Below are 14887 nucleotides of genomic sequence, written 5' to 3' on the forward strand. Positions count from 1 at the left end.
GTAATCAGCCTCACTACCTTTTTTTACCAGAAGAGGGAGATCATCGGACACAAAGGATGAATGAACAGATGAGCACACAACAGTACCTCCCTCTTGAGGAGGGGTCACCGAACCCTCATCCAAGCCACCAGGCCGATCAGGATGAGCTCGATGAAAAGCACGCACCAATCTTTCGGCATGAATATCCGAGGCAGAGACCCAGGAATTATCCTCCTGACCATAACCCTTCCACTTAACCAAATACTGGAGTCTCCGTCTAGCCAGACAGGAATCCAGTATCTTCTCTACCTCATATTCCATGTTACCTTCAACCAACACAGGGTCAGGAGGTGCCGCCATAGGAACCACTGGTTCAACAAACCTCTTCAACAAGGACTTATGAAACACATTATGAATCTTAAATGTGACAGGAAGAGCCAACCGAAAAGAGACCGGATTAATAATCTCCAAAATCTTGTAAGGTCCAATAAATCTAGGTTTAAACTTTGGAGAAGCCACTTTCATAGAGATATTCTTTGATGACAACCAGACCATATCACCCACCTTAAACCGAGGACCAATGGTCCTATGCCGGTTAGAAAACGGCTGGGCCTTTTCCTGGGAAAGAGACAACTTATCCACCACTTGGTCCCAAATCTGCTGCATTCTTTCCACCACAGTGTCAACCCCTGGATAGGCAGAAGACTCCACCTGCCCTGAAGAAAATCGAGGATGAAACCCAAAGTTACAGAAAAAGGGTGACATCAAAGTGGCAGAACTAGCTCTATTATTTAAAGCAAATTCGGCCAAGGGTAAAAATGAGACCCAATCATCCTGATCAGCAGATATAAAACATCTCAATTAAGCCTCCAAAGTATGGTTTGTTCTCTCCGTCTGCCCATTGGTCTGAGGGTGAAATGCAGAGGAGAAGGACAACTGAATTCCCAGCTTGGAACAGAAAGTCCTCCAAAATCTAGAAACAAACTGAACTCCTCTGTCCGATACAATGTTCTCAGGAATCCCGTGCAAGCGAACCACCTGTTGCAAAAACAAGGGCACCAACTCTGAGGAAGATGGCAACTTAGGGAGTGGTACAAGATGGACCATCTTAGAGAATCTATCACAAATCACCCAGATAACAGTCATCCTCTGAGAGACAGGCAGATCAGAAATAAAATCCATTGAAATATGGGTCCATGGCCTCCTGGGCACCGGCAAAGGCATCAACAACCCACTAGAATGAGAACAAGGCTTAGATCGGGAGCAAGTCCCACAGGACTGCACAAAATTTCTGACATCACGAGACAAGGCAAGCCACCAAAAAGACCGACTCACCAAATCCCTAGTACCAGAAATACCTGGATGACCAGCCAACACGGAGCAATGAACCTCAGACATCACTTTCCTCCTCCACTGGTCAGGAACATACAACCTACCACAGGGACATCGCTCAGGCTTATCCTCCTGAAACTTCTCCAGAGCAAGTCTCAAATCAGGCGAGATGGCAGAAAGAACCACTCCCTCACCTAAGATGGTAGCAGGCTTGGTCACAATAGGAGAATCGGCCAAAAAACTACTAGAGAGGGCATCAGCCTTAACGTTCTTAGTGCCCGGGAGAAAGGAGACCACAAAATCAAAACGTGTGAAAAACAAGGCCCACCTGGCCTGTCTCGGATTCAAGCGTTTAGCCGACTCAAGGTAGATCAAATTCTTGTGGTCAGTGAGGTCCACAACTTGATGTCTAGCTCCCTCCAACCAATGTCTCCACTCCTCAAATGCCCACTTCATGGCCAACAGTTCTCGATTCCCCACATCATATTTGCGTTCCGAAGGAGAGAACTTTCGGGAAAAGAAGGCACAGGGGTTCATTTTAGATGTTACAAGATCCTTTTGGGACAAAACAGCTCCTGCACCAGTCTCTGAAGCATCCACCTCCACCTGAAATGGAAGTGAGACATCGGGTTGTCGCAAAACCGGAGAAGAAGTGAACCTCCGCTTCAGCTCCTGAAAAGAAGAAACAGCCTCTGGAGACCAATTCAGCAAATCAGCGCCCTTCTTAGTCAAATCAGTCAATGATTTGGCAATAACAGGAAAATTGGCTATACAGTAAACTTACGATAAAACTTAGCAAAACCCAAAAACTTCTGGAGAGCCTTCAAAGAAGTGGGCTGCACCCAATCATAAATGGCCTGTACCTTGGCCGGGTCGATTTCAATAGTTGATGGAGACAAAATAAATCCCAAAAATGAAATCCTCTGTACACCAAAAAGACATTTCGATCCCTTAACATACAGGGAGTTTTCCCTCAAAATCCGGAACACAGTCCGAACATGTTCCACATGAGAATCCCAATCCCTGGAAAAGATCAAAATATCATCCAAATAGATGATCAGAAACTTATCCACAAAGTCCCGGAAAATATCATTCATGAAGCACTGGAAGACAGAAGGGGCATTAGTGAGCCCAAAAGGCATCACCAGGTACTCAAAATGTCCCTCCGGAGTATTAAACGCTGTCTTCCATTCATCCCCATGCTTAATGCGAATAAGATTATACGCCCCCCTGAGGTCAAGCTTGGTAAACCAGCAAGCACCTTCAACTCTAGAAAATAGGTCAGAAATCAGGGGTAACGGATACTGATATTTAACAGTAATTTTGTTAAGGGAGCGATAGTCAATACAGGGCCTTAATGAACCATCCTTCTTGGCCACAAAAAAAAAACCCAGCACCCAAGGGTGAAGAGGATGGTCTAATATGACCCTTCTCCAACGGCTCCTTAATATAAGAACGCATAGCCTCATGTTCGGGTACAGATAAATTAAAAAGTCGACCCTTGGGAAATTTACACCCCGGACTCAGCTCAATTGCACAGTCATAACTCCTATGAGGAGGCAAAGATGCAGACTTACTCTCACTAAACACATCATAAAAATCAGCCAAATAATCAGGAACCTCATGCGACTGGGGAGAAGTGGAGAAAACAGGAGTGTCACTAAGAGCACACCGACAACCCCAACTCACCACAGACACAGATTTCCAATCCAAAACTGGATTATGGATTTGCAACCAGGGGAACCCCAGCACGATGGTATCATGCAAATTATGCAACACCAAAAATCTGCAATTTTCTTGATGGTCTGGGGCGACCCGCATTACCACCTGGGTCCAAAACTGAGGTTTATTCTTCGCCAAAGGAGTAGCATCAATACCCCTCAAAGTAATAGGTGTCCGCAGGGGTGTCATAGGGAAACCACAACGTTTAGCAAAATCTAAATCCATTAGGTTCAAGGCTGCTCCTGAATCCACAAAGGCTTTAGCAGAAAATGTGGATAGGGAGCAGATCAGAGTAATTGCCAGAAGAAACTTAGGTTGTACACCACCTACAGCAAATGTGTGTGCAAAACATTTCTCTCGTTTAGGGCAGACAGAAATAATTTGAGAGGCATCTCCACAGAAAAAACACAGCTTATTACGCCTTCTGAACTCCTGACGTTGCGCCCTAGACAAAACTCTATCGCATTGCATAGGTTCAGACATTTGTTCAACAGGTGGCAGCATTTCCCGTATAATTTTACGTTCACGTAAACGCCGATCAACCTGAATAGCTAATGACATAGAATCGTCAAGGCCAGAGGGAACAGGAAATCCCACCATAGTATCTTTTATGGTTTCTGATAAACCCTTCCGAAAGAGAGCTGCCAAGGCACCATCATTCCAAGTGGTGAGGACCGCCCACTTTCGGAATTTTTGACAGTACAGTTCTGCAGAATCTTGACCCTGGCTCAATGCCAACAGGGTCTTTTCAGATTGATCAATCGCATTAGGTTCATCATACAACAACCCCAAGGCCTGAAAAAATGCATCCACATTAGTTAGAATAGGATCATCTGGTACTAAAGAAAACGCCCAATCCTGGGGATCGCCGCGCAGCAAGGAGATGACAATCTTAACCTGCTGCGCAGAGCTCCCCGATGAGTTAGGCTTCAAGGCAAGAAATAATTTACAATTATTCTTAAAATTCAAAAATTTAGACCAATCCCCAAAAAACACATCAGGAGTGGGGATTTCTGGTTCAGCAGCGTGTGAACGAGCAAGATAGGCGGAAATTCCCCGCACCTCAGCAGCAAGCTGCTCCATACGATCAGACAACTGCTTAAACTCCATCAGAAAAAAAAAAAAATATTCCTCCTACCTACGGCCTCAGATAAAAAGAGGAAAAAATATACACACACAAAAAAAAATTCTGACACTTTTTTTAAAAACAATTCCTTCCTGCTTTTTGAGTACCCTAGAATCTGCGGTATGGCTGGTGATTCTGTTTATGATTGAGTCACCGAGGAGGAAAAAACAAAACACAAGCTCAGCCCAGAAAAACAGAGAGGTTGGAAACTAGCAGATTGCAGACCCCTAATCCTATCACACAACTAGCAGTAGCCGTGGAGTGTTCCTACGGTGATCCTAGACACCTCGTCACAGCTGGAGATCTACATACAGGTTGAGCAAACGATGGGGCCCAAGCTAACTAAAAAGGACAGGATAGAAAAGCTGCTGTCTGCAATCCGAGAAAACCCTGCTAAAAAATATTACCAACACAACTGATAAGCAAAAAGGACCCTGAAGTCACTAGACTTCAAACCCTATATCAGCACTCAGAATATTCTGGAAGCAGAGCAAAAGAGAACACTGATCAAGGAAAAAGAATCCAGCACACCCCCCCCCCCCCCCCGGGGATGGCTGAACTCCAAAAAACAAGGTAAACAAAACCAAAACTAATAAGTTCAATAGCAGAGAAATCACCAGCAACTCAGAAGGGCGTCGGCTGCCTTATATCCAGTCAGAAGTTCCCGTTACCCAGTCACCATCCACCTGATCAGGTGTTTGGTAATCAGCCTCACTACCTTTCTTTACCAGAAGAGGGAGATCCTTGGACACAAAGGATGAATGAACAGATGAACCTGTCCGTTTCCTGTGTCGGCCACACAGGTCCTCGGGTACCTCTTCTCCTCAGAGGCTCCCTATAGCAATCACCAGTCTCTTTCTCCTGGGGAAACGGCCGCACTGGGCTCACCGATCCGGACAGTGCCTTACTCACTAGGCCGCCCCATGGTTCCAGAACCACAGCCGGACAGTGGCTTCAACAACCGTCAGCCTTCCTGGCTCAGCGTTGCCAGCACTGCAACATGCACTTTTTGGAAACCGTTGCCCTTAGCAACCGACTTTGCAGTCCTCTTCCGTTGCTCCCAGCAGCAAGGCTACAACATTGCCCATAGCTTTCTCCACCAAATGTGAGGTAGCGCTGTCATTTAAAAAATACATGAAATGAAATGGTTTACTGTATGTAAACCATATGTCATTTCATTTCGGGTTTTGGAATGATTTTACAGAAGCCGCCAATTGATTTAGCGGCTATTCTGCTATGCAGAACTCTAAGAAATGTAATATATATATATATATATATATATATATATATATAGATGTCTCAATGACATGTATGTATATATATATATATGTATTCTATGTGTATATATCATTTCGTTTGGGTTTTAACCTGTCATAGGGATCCATTATATGTCCATTTTTGCAGGCCTGCGAGAAAATCTCTGCATACGGATGCCATACAGATGTCATACGGATTACATACGGATGCTTACATGTGCAAAATACGCGACCACACCTTGATTACGGATGACATACGGATCACTATTTAGGGGACATTTCTCCGTATTACGCATGGAAAGTACGGACCGTATTTCTCGTCGGTTAGTGTGACCCCAGCCTTATTTTACTTACTGCAGTTTCCTAGGGGTACAGAGGGCACCTTCAGCCTGCAGACTCTTTGCCCTTTTATAGCATACCTGAGCATTTTAGATGATTAGCCACAATTATCCTCAAAATTTGGAGCAGAAAAATATAGTTTCTTGCTACTAAACTACCTGGCTGGTTCATTTTCACAGTACAAGACAAAAACCCTGGGGAAAATATGCATCAAACATGTTTTCCCTGGTCCTGTTGCACTATATACAGTACAGACCAAACGTTTGGACACACCTCCTCATTCAAAGAGTTTTATTTATTTTCTTGACTACGAAAATTGTAGATTCATTCTGAAGGCATCAAAACTATGAATTAACACATGTGGAATTATATAATTAACAAAAAGGTGTGAAACAACTGAAAATGTGTCTTATATTCTAGGTTCTTCAAAGTAGCCACCTTTTGCTTTGATTACTGCTTTGCACACTCTTGGCATTCTCTTGATGAGCTTCAAGAGGTAGTCACTGGAAATGGTTTTCACTTCACAGGTGTACCCTCTGTCAGGCTTAATAAGTGGGATTTCTTGCCTTATAAATGGGGTTGGGACCATCAGTTGTGTTGTGCAGAAGTCTGGTGGATACACAGCTGATAGTCCTACTGAATAGACTTAGAATTTGTATTATGGCAAGAAAAAAGCAGCTAAGTAAAGAAAAACGAGTGGCCATCATTACTTTAAGAAATGAAGGTCAGTCAGTCCGAAAAATTGGGAAAACTTTGAAAGTGTCCCCAAATGCAGTGGCAAAAACCATCAAGCGCTACAAAGAAACTGGCTCACATGAGGACCGCCCCAGGAAAGGAAGACCAAGAGTCACCTCTGCTGCGGAGGATAAGTTCATCCGAGTCACCAGCCTCAGAAATCGCAGGTTAACAGCAGCTCAGATTAGAGACCAGGTCAATGCCACACAGAGTTCTAGCAGCAGACACATCTCTACAACAACTGTTAAGAGGAGACTTTGTGCAGCAGGCTATCATGGTAAAATAGCTGCTAGGAAACCACTGCTAAGGACAGGCAACAAGCAGAAGAGAATTGTTTGGGCTAAAGAACACAAGGAATGGACATTAGACCAGTGGAAATCTGTGCTTTGGTCTGATGAGTCCAAATTTGATATCTTTGGTTCCAACCACCGTATCTTTGTGCGATGCAGAAAAGGTGAACGGATGGACTCTACATGCCTGGTTCCCACCATGAAGCATGGAGGAGGAGGTTTGATGGTGTGGGGGTGCTTTGCTGGTCACACTATTGGGGATTTATTCAAAATTGAAGGCATACTGAACCAGCATGGCTACCACAGCATCTTGCAGCGGCATGCTATTCCATCCAGCTTGCGTTTAGTTGGAAAATCATTTATTTTTCAACAGGACAATGACCCCAAACACACCTCCGAGCTGACCAAGAAGGAGAGTGATGGGGTGCTACGCCAGATGACTTGGCCTCCACAGTCACCAGACCTGAACCCAATTGAGATGGTTTGGGGTGAGCTAGACCGCAGAGTGAAGGCAAAAGGGCCAACAAGTGCTAAGCATCTCTGGGAACTCCTTCAAGACTGTTGGAAGACCATTTCCGGTGACTACCTCTTGAAGCTCATCAAGAGAATGCCAAGAGTGTGCAAAGCAGTAATCAAAGCAAAAGGTGGCTACTTTGAAGAACCTAGAATATAAGACATATTTTCAGTTGTTTCACACTTTTTTGTTAATTATATAATTCCACATGTGTTAATTCATAGTTTTGATGCCTTCAGAGTGAATCTACAATTTTCATAGTCATGAAAATAAAAAAAACTCTTTGAATGAGAAGGTGTGTCCAAACTTTTGGTCTGTACTGTATACCCCAACTATCATGGGTCTTTAATAGTATTGTTCTTCTCATGTGAGCCAAAGAGAGCTTGTGAACTTCAACAAGCTCCAGAGCCCGGGTGCAACTGGTATCCCTGTATCCACTATAGTTACACTCTTCCTGGTAGGAGGTTGGTGAGGCTAAGCTTTGAATATCGTTTTAATGCTTAAAAGATAAAAAAAAATTCCTTTTAGACATTTTTCTTTACAATTTTTCATATGCATCAGATGCTACAAGAAATCTCAAACTTTCCACTATATAAAATGTTTGTTATTTTTTTTCTGTCTTACAATTGTAGTAATTCCTAAACTAACAAAAAACAGTATCCCGATGCAAAAAGTTAGCTTAACACAACAAAAGCCATTGAATTTATATTGTTAGGTGTCAAATTATACTTTTCCCAGTCAGGATTTCTTTCTGCATCTTATCGTTTCATTTTGAAGAATGGCTACATCTAAATTATTTTTTACTTTTTGTGCCACACTTGCAAAAGTTGATAAAGTGGGAGTGGTTTACCATATGGGGGCATAGCGATTAACATTTAAATGGATGTAAGTCCAAAGCCTGAAAAATATACAGGTCTGGGTTTCATTTTTATTTTAGACCTCTCTGATATGCCCCTTATTTATAACAAGACATGTGTAAAGGTGTGTAAATTTGCTCCAATGTTTTCCAGCTAGTTACTTATTCTGTCCCATAGCTTTTTTTTCTTAGTAGTGCTTGAAAATTTTTGGACTTGAAAATTTTTGTACAACACAGAATTTTCCCTATTTCTGCATAAATTTGACTGAAAACTCCATCAAAGTCCTAAAAGTAGATAAAGAGAGATAAACAGTACCAAGTAAAAGAAATGGGTAAAAAAAAATTACACTTTGTAATTTTTTTTTATTATGGATCTCCCGAGATCTTGGTGCCGAGATCTCCATCTGCACATGTGCTGCCCCCGGCGGCCATTTTCCTGGAGTCCACCACATAGGAAACCATGGAACTGCAGCACCTCCGGACACCCCCTCATGCCAGCCTGCAGCCACGGTACCGGTAAGGTATATCCGCATTATAAGACACATCCCCATTTTCCCCCCAAATTTGGAGGAAAAAAGTGCATCTTATAATCCGAAAAATAAGGTATATTTACGTCAAAAGTCGTATCCCTACCTTTGATGTGGACTTGCATTCTGAGCCCACATCTTTCCATATTTCCCCACACATGATAACTGATTTAATCAGTCATCATGTGCCTTTAACAGCAGTGCTCCAACTGCGACTGTTAAACAGTTAAATCCCGCTGTCAATCATTGAGATCGGGATTTAACATGCGCTGGCTGGAAGCGCATCATTCATCCTGCCCATCGGAGCCCCTATCACAGGACCACAGAGCGCCGATGGGTTGTCATGACAGCCAGATGTTTGCTGATGACATCAGTACCTGTCATTATGATACTCCTATGAATGCTGGCTTGTGGCCGGCATTCAAAGAAGATCATGATTTCTGCTTTACATAGCAGTGTTGAAGCACTATGTGTAGCACAGGCAATTGGATGATCGCAGTTACAAGTCTCCTATGGGGACAATTAAATTAAGTGAAAAGTAAAAAAAAAAGTTTAGAAATACAGTACACATATTTGGTATCGCTGCATTTGTAAAAGTCTGATATATCAAAATATAAAATAAATTAATTTGATTGGTAAATGGCATAATGAGAAAAAAAATCAAAATTCCAGAATTACGGGGTTTTTTTGGCCTGTGCAATATTGCAATAAAATGCAATAACAGGCAATCAAACTATCATATCTACCCCAAAATGCTATCAATAAAAACATCATCTCTGGGCACGCATAAGCCATCACACATCCCAAAAAAGGAAACCACTACAGAAAATGCCAGTTTAAGCGGAAAAAAAAATTTTCTTTAAAATTTTTGATTTTTTTTTTACCACTTAAATAAATAAAACCTATACATGTTTGGTATCTGCTTACTCTTATTTGCCTGGAAAATCATATTGGCAGGTTAATTTTACCATATAGTGAACATGGTAAATAAAAAAAACTTGTGGAATTGCACTTTTTTTGCAGTTTCAACATACTTAGAATTTTTGTCCCGCTTTCCAGTGCATAACATGACAAAATAAATGGTGTCATTCAAAAGTACAACTTGTCTTGCCAAAAAACAAGTACTCATACAACTATGAGGACAGAAAAATAAAAAGTTATGGCTCTTGGAACAAAGGGATGAAAAAACAAAAGTGCAAAAACGAAAAATCGCAAAGTCATGAAGGAATAAAAAAACAGGGATCTATCAAAGTCAGACCTTCCAACAGATGTTTGCACCATGGTACACTTACACAAACATAAGAAATTTCTGAGGACCCCAGAAGAAGAGTTGTTGTTGATGCTTAAAAGGTCCACAGAGTTTAAAAATGGTGTTGAAGTTCCTGCACAAACCACAGTCAGACAGATTATGTACAAACAAAGAAAATTCAAGACTATAATTATCTTTCCTAAGAAGATCAACAAAGACCAACAAAGATCCATCCAAAAGAAAGGTGTCTTCCATATCAAAAAGGAACCCAAGGTAACCTCTAAGCAACTAAAGGCCTCTCACACATTAGCTATTGCTAATGTTCATGAGTCCACCTTCAGGAAGACATTGAACAACATAGGTATGCATTTTAGGATTGGAATGAGAATGACAATGCTCTCCAAAAAGGACATTGCTACTCATTTGCAGTCTGCTGCGTGGAACACCGTGGTGATAGTATCATGGTTTGGGCCTGCTTTGCTGCATCTAAGCCAGGAAAGCTTACCATCATTAATGGAACAATGAATTCTGAATTTTATCAACAAATTGTAGGGGAAAATATCAGCACATCTGCCCATGAGCTGAATCTGAAGAGAACTTGGCTCATGCAGCAAGACCGTGACCAAAAGCACAAAACTCATATTACAAAATAATTTTTAGAGAAGAGTTTGGAATGGTTAAGTCCTTGACCTTAATCCTACAGAAAAATTGTGGAAGGACCTGAAAAGAGCAGTTTACAGGGAAAACTCACCAACGAGTTGAAGGAATTAAGGGCAAGAATTTCTCCAAGTCTATGTGCAGGGCTAATCAACAATTACTGGAAACATTTAGATGCAGTTATAGCTGCACAAAGTCTACAAAATAAAAAATGGCGAAGTCCAATATTTTTGACTCGTTTGTTTGGCTTGATTCTCTATATCAACTTTTAGGACTTGTGTGAAAATCTGATATAGATTTAAATTGAATTTAGGCAGAAATATGGAAAATTCTCAAGAGTTCAGAAACTTTAACGCACTGCTGTATATGTAATCTATATAGAACATCATAATGATAAAAATATGAAATGGAGAGACTATGAATAGCTCAGCACAAAAATAATTATAGCAAAAATAATTTCATGTACTCCAAAAAATTTTAATGGACAGTTTCAAGATCATCTGCATGTTCATTCAACAACTAGATCGGAAAATTAACTTTTTGGTCTTTCTAGTTTTGGTACTTGGCTAGTGTTTCTTAATAGGAGTAAAGAATAATTTGCAAGACAAGTTTTTTCTTTTTTCTTAATTGTTTTTGTTTGGTAATTTTTTCTTTTAACAACAAAAAAAATGAGGTAGGTGGGTGAAACCTGCCATCATTCCTTTGAAAATGTTTGTACAGTCTTCATACTGGAACCATTCTGGGTTTTTTTTGTTCAAATCAGACAGCACTGGCACAGGTAAAAATTCATCCTAAATATTTATGTTTTTTTTGTTTTGCCAGCATGATTGGTCATTGGTGGCGATATTCAAGTATGCTAAATTAACATAAATTACAAAATTTAACTTATTGGTGTATATTAGATTCTTACCACAAAGGAAATATAACTTTATTCTTTTTTTTCTTTTCACCAGAACTTCCATTATCTGCGCGAAGAGGTGATCAAGGCCCCGTTGGTGAACCAGGGCCAAGAGGGCCACCTGGGCCTCCTGGACCACCAGGACAAGGAATGCCAGGACCTAAAGGAAACCCTGGAACCACTGGTCCACCAGGATATCCTGGAATTGGCAAGCCAGGTATGCCAGGCATGCCAGGAAAACCAGGAGGTATTGGAATATCAGGTCCAAAAGGTGATCTGGGTCCAAAAGGAGAATATGGACAAACTGGACAGCCAGGGCCCCAGGGAGCACCTGGGCTTGCTGGACTAGCTGGTGTTGGAAAACCAGGTGAACCAGGTTTACCAGGACTTTTAGGACCTAAAGGTGAACCAGGACTTAAAGGACCACCTGGATATCCTGGCATTTCAGGCCCAAAAGGAGATAAAGGAATTGGCGTACCAGGATTACCTGGACTTAAAGGTCCTCCAGGATTACAAGGACCACCGGGCCAACCTGGCTTGCCTGGAATTGGTAAACCTGGCATGAATGGTTTCCCAGGACCAAAAGGGCACCATGGTAACCCTGGGTTACAAGGGCAACCAGGACTAGAAGGACCTGCTGGACCACCTGGGCTTCAGGGTCCACCAGGAGTTCCAGGTGTCGGAAAACCAGGTCAAGATGGTCTTCCTGGGGAAATTGGAATGCCTGGTGGAAAAGGTGATCAAGGACTTCCTGGTTTACCTGGAGCACCAGGTCTTCCTGGAATTGGCAAACCAGGTTTTCCTGGACTTAAAGGTGAGCGTGGTTTCGGTGGTCCACCAGGCCCCATTGGCCCAAAAGGTGAGAAAGGTCATGTAGGTGAACCAGGTATTGGAGGCCAACCAGGTGAGCCAGGTCCAATAGGTTTACCAGGACCTGTGGGACCTCCAGGTGTTGGTGGATTTCCAGGGCCCAAAGGAGATCGTGGCATTGGAGGCCCTGAAGGAACAACAGGACCAAAAGGTGAACCAGGAAATCAAGGACTTCCAGGCAAACAAGGATTTCCAGGTGAAGTGGGTCCTCAAGGTCTGAGAGGTTTGCCAGGACCAATAGGTCCTAAAGGAGAGTCTGGACACAAAGGTTTAACTGGACCACCTGGTGCACCTGGATTGCCTGGACCTAAAGGAGAATCTGGAATTCCCGGTGAACTAGGTTTGCAAGGACAAACTGGAATACCTGGTCTTGCAGGGCCAAATGGTCCTATTGGTCCTCCTGGACTACCAGGACCAAAGGGAGAGCAAGGTTTACAGGGGGCACCTGGTGTACCAGGTGTTGGCAAAGCTGGCTTGCCAGGCCAGCAGGGTCCAATAGGGCCACCTGGAGCTTTAGGACCCCCTGGACAACGTGGCTTACCCGGTCCTCCTGGTCCACCAGGCGAGCCTGGACTTCCAGCAGAAATCCCACCTACACCACCAGGAATGGGCCAGTATTTGCCAAATATAGGACCTGCAATTGATGGAGTAAAAACTCCTCATGGTTACCAAGGAAAGAAAGGGGGCACAGTTCCAGTTCATGAGATGCCAGCCTTTACAGCAGAACTGACCACTGCCTTCCCACCAGTAGGAGAACCTATAAAGTTTGAAAGGTTACTGTACAATGGCAGACAAGGCTACAATCCACTCACAGGTATATTCACTTGTGAAATCCCTGGAATCTACTACTTTTCCTACCATATCCATTGTAAAGGTGCAAATGTTTGGGTGGCGTTGTACAAGAATGCCGAACCATTGATGTATACGTATGATGAGTATAAAAAAGGCTATCTGGACCAAGCTTCAGGAAGTGCAGTGGTCCCACTGATGCACGGAGACAGAGTATATATTCAAATGCCGTCAGATCAAGCATCTGGACTCTATGCCGGACAATATGTCCACTCATCATTCTCTGGATATTTATTGTATCCAATGTGAACAAAAATTAGTAGAGACTCTTAAATTAAATTTGCTTATACTTTTTTATATTGGTAATAACTGCCTTAAAAACACTGCTACCAGTGGCAAAATGTTGCTAAACGATATATTTCTGGCCTGAAGGCATCACCTTATCTTGACTGGTTGGACCATCCTTTACCACAGCTAAATCTTCTATTGTGCTATGCAAATGATATAAAAACAGAGTTGAAGAGTTTATTTTCATTGAATTAAGGTCTGGTGCTACCCAATATGGAAATAGTTTCCTGGCACATATTGCACATACAGATCAAAAAGTTGTTTTTTAAATCTGCCATTCTTTCATTTACATTATTATTTGAAATTAATATATTTTATTGCATAGTTTACAGGTAGATTTCTGAAAAGTAAAAAGTTTTTCAAAAAGAAAAAAAAATCAACAAAAAACAAGATTATTGTTACAAGATGAAATCTGTGTTCATTCATAAGTAATAATAACACTCATATCTGACCGCCATGTTTTAGTAAACGATAGAGACATTTTTGCCATGTGTAAAGCAATATCAAGAGTTTCTTTTAACAAACAGTGCTGCTCTTCTCCATCTCGAGCTGCGATACCAGACACAACCTCTGGTGAGGAGTGGCACTGTTTCTGGGGGAAAAAAGCAGATCCTTTTTCTAAACAGTAAACAATTTTCTTGAAAAACACATGGATGATTCAAAGCAAATAATCTTTGAGTTTTCCAATGAATTGTTGGAATACATCCTGTAAATGAGGTGCTGAATCTGATTAATTTCCTGCATTCCCTATAACCAGAAATTCGTACTGTTTTTATACCAAAGCACAAAGTACCGTAAATTTAAAGAGAATCTGTCACCCCTTTTTTCGACTATGAGCTGCCGGCACCTACATCAGGGGCTTATCTACAGCATTCTGTAATGCTGTAGATAAGCCCCCAATGTAACCTGAAAGATAAGAAAAATGAATTATATTATACTCACTGGGGGGGCGATCCGGTCTTGGTCCGATGGGTGTTGCGGTCTGGTGCCTCCCTTTTTCTAACGGTGACATCCTCTTCTTTGCTGCCTGTCGTGGTTCCGGCGCAGTCGCACTGCTCTGCCCTGTTGAGGGCAGAGCAGTGCACCTGCGCCGGAACCACAACAGGCAGCAAAGAAGAGGACGTCACCATTAGAAGATGGGAGGCGCCGGACCGGACGGCGACACCCATCGGACCGAACCGGACCCCTGGGTGAGTATAATATAACTCTTTTTTCTTATCTTTCAGGTTACATGGGGGGCTTATCTACAGCATTACCGAATGCTGTAGATAAGCCCCTGATGGCGGTGCCGGCAGCTCATGGTCGAAAAAAGGGGTGACAGATTCCCTTTAAAAGGTGCTGATATATTTTCTATACCAATATTCAAAATAGAATTTCTTATCTTCAGTCGTGCCTAACCC

At 42.3% G+C, this 14887-nt stretch overlaps 1 protein-coding gene across 2 annotated transcripts in view; it reads left to right on the forward strand.

Annotated features, from left to right (window-relative positions):
* COL8A1 (collagen type VIII alpha 1 chain) overlaps window positions 1-14326 on the forward strand; it is a 194252-nt gene extending 179926 nt beyond the window's left edge. For both annotated transcript variants that reach the window (XM_073584400.1, XM_073584399.1), the window contains one exon: window positions 11536-14326. In XM_073584400.1, the coding sequence (XP_073440501.1) occupies window positions 11536-13448 (1913 nt within the window). In that variant the 3' untranslated portion in view covers window positions 13449-14326. The remainder of the gene's footprint in view (window positions 1-11535) is intronic.
* The last annotated feature ends 561 nt before the right edge of the window (window positions 14327-14887 follow it).

The sequence above is a fragment of the Dendrobates tinctorius genome, unplaced genomic scaffold, assembly GCF_039654945.1.
Source record: "Dendrobates tinctorius isolate UK_male_01 unplaced genomic scaffold, ASM3965494v1 ptg000084l, whole genome shotgun sequence".
NCBI lineage: Eukaryota > Metazoa > Chordata > Amphibia > Anura > Dendrobatidae > Dendrobates > Dendrobates tinctorius.